Source organism: Corvus hawaiiensis, chromosome 3 (assembly GCF_020740725.1).
Source record: "Corvus hawaiiensis isolate bCorHaw1 chromosome 3, bCorHaw1.pri.cur, whole genome shotgun sequence".
Classification (NCBI taxonomy): Eukaryota; Metazoa; Chordata; class Aves; order Passeriformes; family Corvidae; genus Corvus; species Corvus hawaiiensis.
Window position 1 is genome coordinate 65,537,279 of NC_063215.1, and position 17,796 is coordinate 65,555,074.

Genomic DNA, 17,796 nt, shown 5'->3' on the forward strand with positions numbered 1-17,796 from the left:
GGACATCTCTAGCAAGGGGACAGGGAAAAACAGGTCCAGGAGGGATGTCCCTTGCAGGCACAGCTGTGATGGGAGGAGGACACTCCTCCATCTGTAGTCTCACACATTTTGTGACTCAATCAGACTAAAATTAATTTTCTCAGACTGCCTGGTATTTTCATAGCAATCCTCACATCTACAAAGGATCGGAGTTCAACGCTGGCACATGGTCCCTCTTCTCAGTGGAGGCAGCAGCTCTCAGAGGGAGTGACAGGCTCTCATTAGCTGCAAGAAAGCTTTAGCTTTCACTAGTCCTCCAGCTAACTCAGGAGCAGCATGAGAGAGCTCTAAAGAGAAGACATTTCTTTCCCCATATCTGGGAACAGATCTATTAGCACAAGTCTGGCTAATGAGTATCTTAAAATATGGATGAAAATGTTGGGCTCTAAGCCCTGTGGTTAGAGCACAAGGGAAACACAGCATACACCTCTCACCAAAAACAGCCCATAAGAGCATTTATTCTCTTTCTCTGCACTGATCTTGAAGCTGGAACACCCACTCCTGCTCAGCTTTACTCCCAGCTAAAGAGCGAGGGTAAAAAGGAGTTGGGGCTTCTCTGTGCAGATGTGCATATCACTGCATGACAATTTGTAGTCCAGCTGACTTATTCCATTTCACTCTGACACCTACATAAAGCCAAACCCCAAAATTTCATTCATAACCACTGATTCTTGGCAGATTTAAACTCCAGTAAACATGTCCAAGAAATCACTTACAATGGCAAGGCAAATATGGGCTTACTTTACTGCTGTCACTGGGAGTTCTGCTACTGAGTACCAGATTTCAGATACTGGGAGAAAAAACATCCTCAAAACAGAAGACATAAAAGACCAGGCATTGGCTCTGTGGAAAACTGGCATATACAGCCTTGTGTCAATGATCTTTCTTGCTGCACGTCTCAGAACATGAGTTTTGGGGCTGCTTGTCACCTGTGATTGTCCCTGTTTTAGTCAAAACTTCTTTGTGTGCATTATCCAGAAATGCAGTTTTGGTATTTTCATTTCTTTTAAAGCACTGAAAGTCACTTCCACAATTGGGAGTGGAAGGTTTTCTTTTTGGCTTTGCTGTGTGTATGAAATAACAGGTTTGAAAACACACTACAAAACCTTTACACAGTGGGTGTATAATAGCATGCACAGTGTACAAAGAATATTTTTCCCATTGTCCAAATTAATGCTTAAAAATCCTGCCCTTGAGGTAAGCTGGTGATGTATGGCTAACATCACCTCCAAGCAAGGTAGATTTAGCTGCAGAACTTCAGGCCAAAAGCCATGCAATGAGTCAAGGCATAATTAAGCATGTCACGATTCATCACAGGTAGCCGAACACCCAGAGATCTGGCCTACACTTGACTCCCACCTCCATCCTATTGATGTGATCTTAGTCCCACCCACCCAGCTATTGTGCTAGGGTCTGTGGGAGTAATGTATATACATGTATGTATGAAATCAAGGTGCTTTTGATGGAGTTTTCTCACTCAGCTGTAACTCTCTCCAGCTCAGTAATGTGCAAAATTAGAACAGTTTTCAGAACCTTTCTCTCCATAGAATTTTCTCATCCCTGTGCATGACCTTTGCTGCAGGATTTTGTAAATGTTCTTAAATGAAAATAATTGTATTCTTTTATCTATTTGATTACTCTTTGAAGGCTCACTTTGATGCTTTCCCATGCACTTCTTCCATGTGGGAATCTCTGCCCCCATGCAAAACTACTTAATTTTTCAAATATTATTATGGGATTAGGGTTAGGGTTAGGATTAGGTGCTCGGGGTTAGGGTTAGTTTTAGGCTTAGATTTAGGCAAGGAGAGATGTCCCCTCTTGCAGAGTCTGTACACCTCAAAAGGACCTCATTTCTTGCACCATTCACTCTACACATGCGTCAAAGAATGTGATTCTGAATTTAATCAGCAATGGTTCATAATATGGCTTTCACAAATGTCAACTTGACCAAAGGATGCAATTTTACCACCATCCTGGAACTGGTCAGCACTTCTTGGACATCCTCTCCCCCATACCAAATATTTTCAGCACTTCTAATACAAACTTTGATGTGCAATTAATTGCAGTTTAAAGTGTCTGAGGCTTTCAAGTATATGACTGCAAGGTATTGGTCAGATTTCTATATAATTGTAATTTACCAAGTCTGACAGCAAAAAAGCGAAGCTTCATTTTCACTAAGCCAGCCCCTGTGACTGTCTGGGCCTCCAGCAGCTATCCTAGCTCTAATAATAAATACAGTGTAGCATCACCACGCTTCACTAAAGTGCTGCTCTGTAAACACCACATGCAATATTTATTCATTTCTTGATACTTCAGCCTCCTTGTTACCACTTCATAGTCTATTAATAAATGTATCAGTTCTGACTCGTTTTCTCCCAGCTTGGTGTTTGCAGATGACCTCAGGCTGCATAAGAATGCGTGCTAATTTGAGCAAGCCTCTCTGTGGCTTGCTTCCATTACAGAAGAGTTTATTAACTCTTGGATTTTTACTGACTGCAGAAGCTATGTGGGTCAATAAGAGAGAGGGATTTCATTAAGAGGCAAAAGAAGCAATATTTCTTTGCCTTCTCTGTTCATCTGTTACGCTGCGGCCAAAGACATGGTGCAGGAGGTGGGATCTTTTAATTATTCCAGTCACAGTGCATATGGAGGTAACCCTAGCTGAGATTAAAGCAATACAGATAAAAGCCCAGTTCTTGGAAGCAATGACTGGTATAGAGACTGGGTAGCTCTGAAGGTTTTCAAATGACTTTTCATTAAATCATTCAAACCCTATAAATTCTAAAAAGCACTCTAAAAAAGTAGATATCAAAGAAAGGTGAAACTTAAAAATCCAGATTTCATCAAAACTTTAAAAAAATTGATATTTTTTTTTACATATGTAAAGCATACCCTCTTCCGAGAAAATAAATGAATGAACTGATGCTCATTTAACCCACACCAGCTCTTTTTACTGGCTATGGCACAACCTATTTGAAATTTTAATCAACAAGATCTGAATTCAAGAACTTGATTTATCTCCATTGAACCAAACATCAAATTAAATTCTCAAAATAAATATTAAGAGGCAGGTATAAAACAAATACAACATGACATTTCTTCATAATTGAGCTGTAAAACATTCTTGTCTAGGAAACTTTAGATGGCAAAAATTCAGTGGGTCCAAATCAAAAGGGAGAATTGATGGAAGAAATATTTTTCTAGAGCTAATATATATATGTTTATATGTCTAATTCAGATAGTCTCTGTGCCACAAACAGCTGGAAGCAGTCAGCATTTTAGGGTTCATCCTCAGCTCTTTTACCGGGTGGTATTTGCATCGTTTACATGTGTTATTTCCAATAAAATATTGAGAATAAAAGTTTTTACTGGGGATCAAATACATTTTCTGCATGTGCTTCTACTCACCTTTCAGTTCCAGTACAAGTAAGATCCACTGACGTACACAATCCTTTTAATTTTCAATATATTTTTAGAGCCCAGCTGTGCTATTTTAAATACAATTTACAGTACAATTTAAGTACAATTTAATGCAACAGAGCAAAATCCTGTGGTAAAATAACTTCTTTATGTCTCCTTTCTCAAGCTATCATTAGCATTATTTTTCTAAAATGTATTTGGCCTGACTAATAAAACACTTTATAAATGTTTGGTAGACAACAGGGACATTTCTTTAACACTTTGGTAAATGTTCCCTGCTTTCAGATTAAACCAATTGCTAAAATACTACTGTGTACTACTAGTACAGCACTACCGTGTGGAAGTGCTGGCTCAGAACTGTAGCTAGGAAAGGTCTCTGCACGCCTCATTGCTACAATTCATTCAGCCTCAACCAATCCTCCACCTGCTCTATCTGCAGCCTGCACGCCAGAATGTGATTTTGCCAATCACCTTGGAGTAGGGAATCACACCTTCCCAGGAGCAGCCAGGCAAGAAACTGCAGTCAAGCTCCTCCTGGGCTGCCTACTTAACCCGAGACATTTATCATCCTGAGCTGGAATTCTCCACTTGCCAATGCAAACAGAGCCCAGAGATAACAGACAGCACAAAATTTATGACATTTACTATGCACTGGCTATCTGAAAACTTGCAGATTTTTTTGAGGCAGGTCTGACTGTGACAATACCCACATGCTAAGTCATGGTCATTATTGCAAAAGGAAGTTTGCCATTCACTGGAGAGCAGGAATTTGGCTGGAGCTGTGCTGAAATGAACATGCCAGAAAGCACCATAACCATTCTCTAGAAGTCTGGTGAAGATATGATTAAATACCACACTTCTTATAGCCTGCTGTACTGCACACTTAATTCCAAGTAGGTTTTGAACTCCTGTTCAAATATGCCTTTGGAACCCGTATAGCCTGTCCCGTATCTCAGGATAATACAAAATACTCTGTCTTACCTAACTGCTCTAACTATATTCACCTGAAAGCTAGATCACTCCTTATCATAGTAAGAGTAGCTGGAGGATGAGGATTTCCAGCTGATAAACTAGGGACCTAACAGTTTTCTCTCTGTCGCCCAAAACACAGCTCCTGAACCAAGCTGCAGAATGGAAGCTCCAGGCCAAAATGTTAAAGGAGCAAGAGACTGTCCTACAGGCACAGGTGACGTAGGAGAGGTGATTGCATGGTGTGCCTTTGTTTGCCAGTTTTTAACCTATGAGGCACATTCCAGGTAAAGTATCCAAACTACTTTCTGTGTATTCCTTCTAGCCTCATTCTACATCCCATAGACTATTGCAAAGGAAGCAGGTTATTTTCAAGCCAACCGTAAGGTAATGCCCATACTGCAAGTCATACTCTGACAAGTGGGTTGTTTAGTCTAAAGAAGAGAAGAGAAAGCCCAGGGGAGACCCTTTTGCAAATTTTTGGTATTTAAAAGAGGTTTATAATGATGGAGAGAGACTATTTGCCAGAGCATGTGATAGGACAAGAGGTAACAGTTTTGAAGTGAAAGAAGAGAGATTTATATTAGATATGAGGAAGAAATGCATTGCTGGGAGGATGGTGAGACACTGGAAAAGGCTGTCCAGAGAAGCTGTGGATTCCCCATCCCTGGTAGTGTACAAGGCTGTCTGGATGGGGCTTGAAGCAACCTGATCAGTGAAAAGTGTCCCTGCCTAAGGCAGGAGGACTGAACTATGTGATCTTTAAAGGTCCCTTCCGACCCTAATCATTCTATGTGCTATGATTTATGAGTGTATATAGTACTCAACCACAGAACAACGTGTGTGCCTCGATTATTCACCATAACTACCCTTCAGGCAGGTTTCTAATACAGCAAATCACTGAAGCACATATGAATCAGGAAACATGTTTACCAAACTGGAGCTGCTGTGTCCATATGCTTTTATGGACTGGGGTGCAAAAGCATCATTTTCACTAACTTTAACAGGAATTCTGTCTACTAAGGGCTTATAGAAAGGGGTCTCTAGAATTTCAGTGCTTAATTGTAATTTGAAACTTTCAATAAAATAAAATTACTCACCAAAATTACACCAGCAGTCAAGCTGGAGTGAAAGACAGTAAAACCAAGAAATAGGCAGAATATACTACACTTTGGGAGCAATGCAACAATCAACCTTGAATAGTCAAGTGAGACCTTGAATCGATGAATGAGAACACTAGATGACATTAAAAGGAGAGAGTATCAGTAGATTTTTCTAGATTTAAGAAACACTTATGTAGATTTATCTTCCTTGACCTGTCTGTGAGAAAGATTCCCCTCTAGCAGAACCTTGAGGGAGGTGGTGTCAGTCCATCAGCCCCTCTTGCAGCTGCCAATCTCCTCACCCATCAAGAAGCGCCTTCCTAGCCCTTGCTCACAGTTAATCATACAGGCAAGTTGTCCCAGCTTTTCCCTTGCAGATGGTCTAATTGCTACCTGTTGAGCAGTCAAGAAATGCTGGTGTTAAACTGATAACTTGGAAACATGTTAAGAGGGGTTTTGTTTTTCACATGTTTATTCAAAGGCTGAGATAAGCCAGTGGCACACTGAAGAACATCATATAAACTGCTGCTGACAATAGATTGACAGGTCCTGCAATCAAACCTCAAAGGCCTCCAACTGAGTCTGTCCCAACTGCAAACCTGCTCCTGATTTTCTCAGAGTGGTTTTAATTAAACTTTCATGTTCAACCAGAAGAAAAAAAAAAAATATGCAGGCAGACCTCTGTAGCCAGTTTAATGAAACTGGAGGTATTGATAAAAACTAGAATATATTAGGCACACATTTGAAACAGAAAAAGTGTTTTCAGAAAAACCTAGTCAAGTAAGTCTGTAAAGGCATTGAGAATACACGTGCCCCTTGCAGACTTGTACAGACAAAAATTAGGTGATTCACTTCCTGAAATGAAACATGCAGTTAGGTGTGTTGCTCAAGTGTGAGAGCTCTGTCACTTACACCTCAGCTGGGAATAATAACATTATTAGTATTATATTTTTAAATTTTTATTATTTCCTCTATGGTAGCACCAAAGGACCTCCCTCATGGACCAGATGCTATCATGCAGGGTGTTGTGCAAGTGCAGAACAGAAAGAGCATAAAGAGTTCCTTGATGCAAACAACACAAAGCAATAAATAGATATTATGTGCCATCCCTGGAAGTGTTCCAGGACAGGTAGGATGGGACACTGAGCAACCTGGTCTAGTGGAAGGTGTCCCTGCCCATTGCAGGGATGGTCTTTGGGGTCCCTTCCAACACAAGACTTTCTATGATTTCTATGATTCCATGAGGAACAGATGCATGGAAATTTAAGAGAAGACAGTGGGTCAGTGAGATAGGGAGAAGCCATAACATAACCTTCACAGTGAGATATTACTCTGTTTCAGAGGAGGTGATGAACACCCACTGCTTCCTTGAGCTGGAAAGAACTGGGGACATCCTGTTCATGCCAGCCTGTCTCTGGGTGGCACAATGTGCCTGAGAGAGCCAAATCCGGCGCTCCAAATGGTGACAGGGATCTGGCACTATCTGAGGGGGTACACCCAAACTGTGGTGCTGCTTCCCAGGATGCTGCATGCTCTCCCCAGGCATGATGCTTAGGCAGACTATTTTAGCTTCACACACTGGAACAAAATAAAAATATAGAAGTCAGTCGAGACCTTTAGTGCAACCACTAGGCCATGGCAACCAAGAAGAACATAACAAGGCCAAAGGGGTGTCCCCACTGTAGCACCCTCTCAGCATGGCAATGCTGAGGTGCCCCCACTTCCCAAGGCCTTGCACTCACAGCTGTGCTGCCTCTGCCCTCCCTGCCCACACAGTCCTGCTGGATGCAGCAAGGGGGTCCTCATCTCCCTGACCTCGGAGCACAGGTACATGCTCCTAGTGAGAGACACCTCTCACAGCCTGTTCCCAGACACTATGAAAACATTCCTTTATTATTCAGCTTTGAATTGCAGAAGCTGTTCTTGGTGCTATGGTGCTGCCTAGGGCCCCAGCTGAGGTCAGAGCTTGCCCTGTTCAAACGTTAAAGGTTTTTGACCTAATTAAACAGTACGCAAAAATTGGAAGGGAAAGCAGAGACAGAATTGAGGTGAGTTTTTTTAAAACAGACCTGGGCTAGGAGCCTCAGTTGTCTGACTCCCACCCCTGCTCCATCACCTGGCTTTGGGATGCTCAGGCATTTCTCCTTAGAGCTATGACATCTCTTCCAAATGTCAGTGTTCCACTGATACACTTGGTATCAGTGTCCCACTTAGGCTGTGGAACTTGGGCTGCTAAGACAAATCCCTCTGAGTTTTTGTTTGTGCCTAGGTCACAGCTCTGGCTACAGCCTTGTATAAATTCAGGCAGGCAAGCTCCACACCAGCTAGCTCTGATATTGGCACCACCAAGCACTCCATATGGGTTAACCTCCGGTGTCTTCACCCAGCTCCATGGGGTAGGGTGAAGCCAGAGCCCTCCTCACAGCCTCCAAAGCCCTTACAACCCAGGTTGTACTTAGCTAGAACACATCCACTGTACTTTGCATTGGGGCACCATAACAACTATCTTGAACGAACATGATACATAATTGACGATACCTAATTTCAAAATCAGAATTAAAGCCACCCCACTATTAGCAACATTCTGTAAATCTTCTTTTCCTCAGTAACTGCACAGAAGTATCAGAGGAGGGGGTGAGTTAGCTGGCACCACACTAAAGAAAAGCTTCTAGATAATCCTTTATCCAGCTCCCTGCTGGTGTGGAGAGAGAGGGCAACCAGCTTCCACCCACACACCGGAATACTGCAGGCTGCTCTTGAACCTCCCAATGCTCTGCACCCACCCTGCCTCAGCCACCACATGTGACACCATTACTTTCCCTAAGAGCTGCCAGGCTGGATAGATTAAATGTCTGATCACCTAAACACTGCTGGGACCAGAAGGTTCCGACCACTGTTCTGGCACCAGAAGGAAGGGAACAAGCTGGAGCTGGTCTTTTCCAAAGGAAGAAAAACCACCAAACAAACAAACAAACAAAAAAGCCCCACCAAACAAAAAAAAAAAAAAAAAAAACAAACCAACCAACCAAACAAAACAACCAGAAAAAGTTGAAAACAAGAAAATCTTACAGAAAAACTAACCTCAGATCTTTAGAACATTTGTTCCCCCAAAACCATCTGATGATTTTAGGTACAAAAAAAAAAAGTAATAATGACAAAATACAGCCACAGATGAACTTTCACAGGGCTGCCAGGTATAAACTGATAGCAAAATATGGAGCCCTGGTAGTCTGAAATGCTGCCACATTGCGACAGAACTTTCTTCCGCTCTGCTTCATGAAGTGAAACTGGCAGAAGAGGCTGGCTGTGGATGGCTTTCTCTGTCTTTGTTGGCCTTGCCTACAGCTGCAGTCCAAAACAGAGCTGACAAGGTGCTCTCTCAGCTCACTCAGGCTGTGGTGCAGGGATGCATCTTGAAGGAATCCAGTGCAGAGTCACTGTGGTGTGAAAGTGAAGGGTGGGCTTTGCTTACATGCCAGATAACATAGAAAGACACTCCTCTTGAACAGGAGAGTCCAGTGAAGCACATCAAGCACTGCCTGTGCAGCTCCTGGCCACAGCCGGAGCCATCAGGTGGAAAGATGGAAGAGCGGGACGGCAGCGTGATGTGGGGATGCCTCTCCCCCAGCTCACTTGGACATCAAAAGCATCATAGCCAGGGTAGCACCCAGCTCCCAGCCTGGCTGGAGGAGTAATCCACAAGGCAGGTGAACAGCCAGGCAGCCAGGCAGTATTGAGATCCTCTGTCAGGGCTGAAACCCCCAGGTTAAAGCTGGGGTTTGGGGATGTCTGCATGGTGAAGCAAGGCTTAGAGCTCAGGCACAGCTCTGCTCACGCTGGCTCTCACCTTGAGTTAATCCCACTGAATGGTCCTGCATAGCATCAGTGGTTGGACCAGCTCAGGTTAGTCCTTGCCCATGGAAGTGGGCCAGGGATCAAACCAAGGAAAATGTTTTCAGAAGTCTTGATATCTACAGAATTACTTTTTTTCTGGGCACTCTGTATAGAGACACCACAGCTGCAACATTCAGGAGAACAGGGCATCCATAATTCCCAGGTACTTTTAAAATCACTTGCCTGGCTCTTTCTATTCTTACTCAGTTTACCTTTCTGCAGTAGAGGAATCATAGTAGTTTGCAACCATAAAAAAATGCATAGAGTTTCTCTTCCCTGATGTTTGTGCTTCATGGTCTCCAAACAGAAGCTAATTTCCATGTCCAAACACAATACTTATTTTATTATCTTCTACCAAAGTAAAAGTTCACCATCCTGGATGTTCTGAAATTACTGAGTGATTTTTTTTTTTTCTCTCTGTTAATACAGATCACTCTCTACTCTGAAAGGTTTGAAGAATTTCAGAAAACATTGACCAAAAGCAATGAAGTGTTTGCCACATTCAAACAGGAGATGGAAAAAGTGAGTAGGAGCTCATGCTTGAACTCTGTAATTGATAGTTTCCTTTTAGATTCTGATATTTCTTACTGTAATAATTCTATCTGAGATGGGACCATTTCTGCACATTTTGAAGAATAATCTCATCAACATTGAAATAAGATTTAGGACACACTCAGCCACAAGTGACAGCAGGTTAGATTTCAGCTCTGCAAGCTGAACAGCAGAAAGGAGCACAGAAAGCTCTCCGTTTTAGCTAAAACTGAAAATGCCTGGAAGAATAAACATTTTACATAAAATCTAATGTGGTGGTTGGGTACAGATCCCTAAGACATACCAGAGGGGGAGTCTGGAGCCACATTTATCAGACCATGTTCCCAGGAGTGAACTTCTGGATGACTGACACTGGTACAGAGAGTTTGACATAGGCTACATATCTTTCTACCTGAGTGTGTAGGCAGAGCTGAAGCCCACCAACCCCTTTCCACCATATGGAAACAGTCCAACAAACAGTTTCCTTGGAGCTGGGGTTCTTATTTCCTGTGATGAATGGGAGTTAAAACCCCATTCCCATCCACATGTTGTACCTGCTTTCATAATTAACAGCGTTCTGCTCTGCCACCAAGGCTCAAAATCCTCATGCCCTGATCCCGGCAGCCTCTAATGATTCTTCACAGAGAGTTCTGTCTGCAGAAAACAGAAGGGAAAATGGTGCTATTTAGCTAGTGGTGTGTTTTGGAGGTAGTATAGAGGGGTGCCTAACCCAGGGGGAACTTGCCTGGCCTCGATGGCTCAGAAGAGCCCATCTTTAACTTCCCAGCAATCTAACACTGTGGTCGGGTAAAGAGACGAAGATTCCACCATTGCTTTGCCTTTTGTTTTTGTGGTAGTTTGTATGCTGGAAGTTGGCTATAATCAATTGGTCCTACTTTTGGGACTACAGACTAGAGGCTGAAAGTTATATAGCAGCTACTTAAAATGAAATCCATCCCTTAACATAAATTATTACTTAGCACAGACACTACAGCCACTGGTAGAAGAGTTATGAGTAGGGCCAAAGACTTGAATAAAGGGGCTGCCCTAATTTCATCTGCACCATGGAATTTCTGTTGTGATTCAGCTTTTCTTCCTGATTCTATAGATGACAAAGAAAATGAAGAAGCTGGAAAAGGATACTGCTACATGGAAATCCAGGTTTGAGAACTGTAACAGAGCATTACTGGACATGATTGAAGAGGTGAGCAGTCTTTCCCATATCAAGATGCATCCTTTTCCCCGCATAAAGCTTTAACCAGGAGATGAGATAACCTGAAACTGCCAGAAGTCAGTGAAAAGTTTCTTCTTGAATGTAAGGATCTCTCTTTCAAGCTACCTTGACAATTGGATGTCTTTAAGGAAAAAGACAATCCCAGCTGCTAGGGCTTTTAAATTGTGCAGGCATTCACTACATCCATGATAAACTGAATTATGTAACTCTGAATTTTAAGTGCTCTAAAAATGGGTGATTCTTAATGCTCTCCCATAGAAGCAAATTGGCATTAGTTCACTTCATGCTACTTTCTGCATAAGAGCATCTACCCAGGGAATTAATGTGTTCTAGCTAATGAACTTTAAAATCATGCCTTTCATTAACTTCCTGTGTAGTCAAACTCTAAGAGTCAAAAGCAAGTATTGTGTCTCACCATACCTTTAAATGTGCCGTCCCAGGGGCATTGCAAAGGAAGTTCATAAGCACATTGGAACTCATTCAAAGAAGGTAAGAGGCTGCCTGAAATTTCACCCCAAACATATGCTGAACTTGGACCAGATCTTTCTGGTTAGCTTTGTAGCTCTGTGCTATTGCTACTTCGATTTCTGTATCTCTTGTTTCCTCACTGGGTGTAGAAAATGCTTCAATTCAGGATGCTCTCACAGAACCCAGAAGCAAGATAAACAAAAAATATAAAGCAGCTTGTTTTTCTCCAAATTCACACGCACACCTACCAAAAGTCCAAGTAGGCTTTTGGATGCTTATCTGTATGGACATCCACTATGCTTTTCCATCTCTCCACATCATCAGTAGGTATTCCTGCAAATGTATTCAAGTGAAATTGATCTGAATATGTATGCAGAATGTTAATACACTGTAGTTACAGGGATGAATTTCCTCTTGAAGCTTTCCAAAAGACCAGAGTTATTGAAGAGCAGTTGGTGAAAGCCAGCCACCTGGCAGCATCCTCTGAGGGCTGCTTAGATCTCAAATTATTTCCTAATTGCCAGTTCCACTAATGAATTGTATGCACCCAAACTGAGCCTGTACCTTTGCCTGATGTCTTTGTCTACAGAAAGCCATGAGGTCCAAGGAATATGAGTGCTTCGTGCTGAAAATCCAGAGGCTAGAGAACCTTTGCCGTGCTCTGCAGGAAGAGAGGAATGAATTGTACAAAAAAATAAAGCAAGCACAGTTCCCAGAAGAGGTGAATGGAAACAGCATCTTAGAAGAAGATGATGACACTGATACAACCCCTTCCTCCTCTGAGCAGGCAAGCATTGAGCTGCATGAGAGTGACAAGAGGATGCTGAAGCAGCTGGCTGAAGCTTTCAGGGTGTCCCACAAGGCACAGGAGTCCCTCCCAAGCAACAGCAGCAATCCAGAGACCTGTGACACTCAAACATGCAGTGCCATCCTGCTGCCAGAACCCCCTGCTCTTCTCCTTCCACATTCAGAGGCTGGGAATCACTGTAAGCAGCCCAGCACGAGCACACCAACACCCACTGAACGCACACCAGCACCCACTGAAAGTATGACAGCGGCCACCAAGGATGTGTCAAAGCCCACCAAAAGCATGCCCTCACTTCCAGACAGGGTGCCAACACCCACAGAAAGTGTGCCAATGCCTCCCGAGAGTGTGCTAGTACCCACTGGGAATATGCCAACACCCACTGAAAGCATGCCAGCAACCCCCGAAAACGTGCCAACACCCACACAAAGCACACCCACTCCCCTTGAGAATACGCCAGGACCCATTCATTGTCCACCAAAAGCTGCAGAATGTGCAGATGACCCAGGAGATACAGCTGTCCAAGGTCAGTCTGCAGAGCAAACAGGGGACACAGACATGGAAGCAGTGGACTGAAGACACCATGTTTCCAGGCTTGTCTTCTGTAAACCAGAGCTCTGCTTTGTCCTCTAAATTGAGACCTTTTTTTTTTTTAAAGAAACAAAAATTGGTTCCTAAAACACACTCATGTATCTGTATGCAAATGTAATGCACTTCTCTTTGCTACCACTATCCAGTAAAAATGGGTCTGCCAATTTTGCAGTCCTTCATCTGCTTGAAGTATAATATTTTCTTAATGACATGAAAATACAATGAAATCACAGGATCTTTTTTTCCCAGGCATGATGAGTCATCTCATTCAGCAAAATAATTTTAGTGTTGCAGTACCATGTTTCCAAAACCATTGCAATTCTCATGCATATATTTAAAGACTCACGATTAATTCTATCTATTTGTTTTGACATTGCATAAAAGATTGCCTACTTGGACACACAAGTGATTTTAGTAAATGAGGTGAAATGAATCTGTAATTACAAAGTAAAATAGTGAAAGTATAAATGTGGTCAGCCATATCCAAGGAGCAGTTCAACAACCAGAGGTGAATTTTTGGGCAAGGAAATGACCACTCAGCACTGTAGCCTAAATACCCACAAGCTTTCAGCCTTACCTTCCATTGGTCTTTCCTGCTCAGTGTTCTAGAATAGGTTTTGTTTTCAACAGAACTACAGGGAAAGGAAAAAGATCTTTTCTAGATTCCCATAAAATAACTGAAAACAACATCAATTTCCAAACTGATAGCAATTTCCAAGGTAGGGGGTCACAACTCTCTGTCTCCATCCAATAAAAAACTGCTACACTGTCATACTGTTTGGAATCACAAGCCCAACAGTGGTGATCATGCCTGTTTCCAGCTCACAAATGAGATTAGAAATTCAGAAGTTGGTCGCAGATCCCAGTTTCTAGGCAAGGAGCAGAAAGCAGAGGGGAAGGTACTAGGATGTATTCCAGAAGAATAATCCTGAGATCATGCTTCTGGATGGTGCTGTCCCTCCCAGTTACAGCCACATGAACCACAACCTCCTCCTGGCACTGCCGCATGTGCTAATGCTCCCAGCAGAAGGATGAGAACACTTGCCTGTCACCCCATTCTAGAAGCAGAGCACAAGTCAATAACCCAGAAGCAAAGAGGAACCAGGAAAGTAGAAATATCTCTCACAGACACCTCCAGGGGCTGGCTACATTCTCATCCCCTTATCTTGTCTAACCGGCTCTTCCCATCTGCCTGCCAACAACTCTTGCTTAATAATGTAGCCACCTTGCCAGAAACTGGTTTATTCTGGTGCCAAGAACAGAGATGAAGAAGGAAGGAGGAAAGAGAGGGTACCTACCCAGACAGCTCTACTGTCTCAAGCAAGGAGAGTAAGGAGGCTTTTAGAAAGAAAGTTTTAAAAATCCTGTGGACACATTCCTTGTTTCTCATCTCCTTCCTCTGAATTCCATCCAGGCCTTTCAGAGTCTCAGCTGGATAGCTTAAGAATTTGAAAAGGGCAATTAAACTCTTGTTTAAAGATGTTTAGAAGTTGAAAAGGGAAATATTAAAATCAAAGAAACCCATGTTTATAGACCAATCCCAAGAAGACCCTGAAGACAAAGTGACTCATTCAAGCCAAAGTTGAAATACACATGAACCATGAGGAAAGATGTCATTTTTGGCAGACCATGGGAAACAGTGGCCGTAGAGTCCTTCCAGCATGCCACCCTCCTAAAATGGGGTTTGAATCTTTGCTTACTGCCAACATGGTTCCTACTCTGGTTAAATATGCATGTGCACTGTTTGGTCCAGCCTTTTCCAGAGCTAACTCTTGGAGTATACAGAGTGTAAGTTGCCACACTGTGTTTGGATATGGCCTGTAGCTATTATCGGTACAGTTTTCAAGTGTGAATGCTTTATGTTAGATAACAAGACCTGCAGGATTTATCTCATGTCTTTAATCATCTGAAAGTAGATAATGTGAGTTGTAGTTATCTTAAGCTCCTTTTATAAGCCTTTTACAGTGAAGAAGAAAAAGCATCTTTTGAGGACAAGTTATCTCATGGTAAGACTGGCAGCCAAGTCAGAAGGAATTACTTTCTCTCTGAAGACGATATTTCTCTTCAGATTCTAGAGCCAGCCTAACACAACAAATTTAAATTTAATATGCCTACTGTTAGGTATCTAAATTAGGCAACATGAATCCCATCAAATATTCAGATTCAAAGCCCTAAGCGAATGGCCATCTCTAATAACCAAGCCAGTTATGTGCCTGTGAAAACATTAATCTGTAACAAATCTTTATCCTAAGATAAAAAGTTATACTCACCTGATACACTTTTTTTAGTTTCCATTGACTGAAGTTGGTAGAAATATAGTTTCCATTACAAGTTTTGTTTGTTGTTAGGGTGACTTTTAAAATTGATGCAATTTATGTACTTGTTAATGTTTTGGGGGGTTTAATTCTTGATCTTGTTTGATTCTGTTGCCATTTTAGTAACTACCTGCATGAAACCAACTTATTTTTCTTTAAATAGGCCCTTCTTTTTCTTCAAATAGTCTTCAGTTGTTGATGTTTTCTTATACATTCAAATGTTCGATAATAATGGCCTTGCAACTTTAGATTCGTTCCATTTTGCATAATCATTATGGTCACATCTTTAATTATGTAACTGATGTCTCATACCTTCCAACTTCAGCGAGCAGGGAGACAAGGATCCTGCAGATAAAAACTTCCTACATAGTTATGATTTATTCTTACAGCATCATTCCTCATGAATAAATACATAGTCTTCTGGGAAAATTACTCCCCCTCTATTCCACCTTCCTCATTTTTGCCCTTGTAATTCTAACACTGCACTCACATACTTGCAATTCCTATTACTATGAGTTTCTCTCACATACCTGTTGCTTCTCTTCTTTAATACCATGTACCAACTGCATTTTATCCCAGCAGTTTCCTGCTCATTTTCAGTGCACACATACAACACTGAAAGCACAGGAGAGTGACCTTTATACCTTTTAGTTTCAGGATTTGGTTTCATGTGTTTACAAGGGATAGGAATTGTAGGGAAAATTCTGGCTGATCCCAGGCTGCAAAGAGCATTTAGAGTCAAACTGTGGGGATGGTTTATGTATAATCTCACAGCCTGTAGAGCTGTGGAAGGCTGTAGTACCCTCATAGTGGTGGAAAATCTGTAAAATTTAACCAAGCACCTGTTAATCATCCACTGCATCAGACTGGAAGATTAAATCACCATCACCATGGCAGGTTTCTGTGTGCTAACCTTCATTTTCTCATTCTTCTTCAACATTAATTCCTGGCCTCCCTTGCTCTTTTCTTCCACTGGTACCCAATATAAAACTGACTCTGCACAGTATCGGTGTCCTTGTGAAAAGCCTTTGGGATGGCAGTCTGCACAACAGCTCTGCTGCACTTCCCTCAAGGTGCCTCTGCACTCAAGGCACAGAAACCCACAACACTTCTGTGGTCATCTGGAGGCAGCAAGTGGCAGTGAGACGTGTCTCCCCAGTGTTCATCATTATCATCATTATTCTACTAATCTGGCAGCCTCATCAATCCTGGTGTGTTCTGTGATTGCCTCCTTCAGTTTTGCTTTTATTTCACACAGTTACTCCCTTACCCTCAGGCACAGATTTGGGGGTGAGGAGAGGTGGTGATGGTAGCTATTTCTTCCTTACCAAACCCATCCATTGCTGCACTGCTTCCAAACCAGCAATAGTCCTTATTGGCAAAAGTTGAAAGGAAAACACAAAAATATTTTGCCTTTATGCATGTCTGACCTTTTGTCACCTCAAAAATATAACAGCTCCCCTGCTGAATATGTAAAATACAACATTTTTCAATAATCAAGGGTTTTTCCAAATGTGAGGGAATTTTCATGATGACTACTAAAATCACATTCATTATGTTAACATGACACTCTCACCTAATTTCTGATCCCCATAGCAGACCACAACACCAATAAATCTTGTTGATGAGAGGTTAGTAAGAAACAGATGATTTGTTTCAGCTTAACTTCCCCCACAAAAGCGATCAGAAGTAGACACAGGCATGGAATATACAATCCAGATGACAGAACTGCAGCAATAGTGCAAGTGTGCACACTCCTGATATTTGGAGATGGTCTGAAAGAAAGGGCAGAGGAAGAGCCAAAAGAGGTAATGGTTCAGAAATAAGAATAGTATATTTTACAATATCTACATCACATGTATTTGAACAAGGGTATAGAGGGAACACTCTTTGCTCCTACTCACAGGAGCCAAATGCTGTAAGCATGCCCAGACAGAGCAACTGAACTCCTGCATCCAGACTAAGCCAGTCCTGAGTTTATCCAGAGGATGCTAAGCCAGTCCTGAGTTTATCCAGAGGATGCTACAAAGGGATGCATGTACGCCCACTCATGTTGCCTCATGACATATGTGCTCTGTCCCATAAAGGAGGGAACAACCCCATTATTCTCCCTGTCACAACTACTTGCAGCCCTGTCTGGAAGACTGGAAAAAGCTTTACATTTCATTGTATTTGGATACTAACTGTTGGGGTTTTTTTCTTTATGCATCTCTTATTTGAGATTATTTTCTCTGTTTATCCCATTTCAAATATTTTTATGCTTTAAAAAAAAAAGGTAAAGGCTTAAGCGTGAGCCAAAGTTAGTTAGATTCAGCTATGACGTGCAGATAAAATATCTGTAATCCAGACTGTGAGAAAAGCAGCCTTCGCAAAATACTCTATGTTTAGCACCAAAAAAAGCATTCTAAGGTTGTACTAAAATATTGC

General features: G+C 42.0%; 1 protein-coding gene across 2 annotated transcripts in view; it reads left to right on the top strand.

Annotated features, from left to right (window-relative positions):
* The window catches only part of TXLNB (taxilin beta), a 36,268-nt gene extending 20,006 nt beyond the window's left edge, over positions 1–16,262 (top strand). For both annotated transcript variants that reach the window (XM_048299300.1, XM_048299301.1), the window contains 4 exons: positions 4,571–4,645; positions 9,855–9,947; positions 11,065–11,160; positions 12,248–16,262. In XM_048299300.1, the coding sequence (XP_048155257.1) occupies positions 4,571–4,645; positions 9,855–9,947; positions 11,065–11,160; positions 12,248–13,039 (1,056 nt within the window). In that variant the 3' untranslated portion in view covers positions 13,040–16,262. The remainder of the gene's footprint in view (positions 1–4,570; positions 4,646–9,854; positions 9,948–11,064; positions 11,161–12,247) is intronic.
* The last annotated feature ends 1,534 nt before the right edge of the window (positions 16,263–17,796 follow it).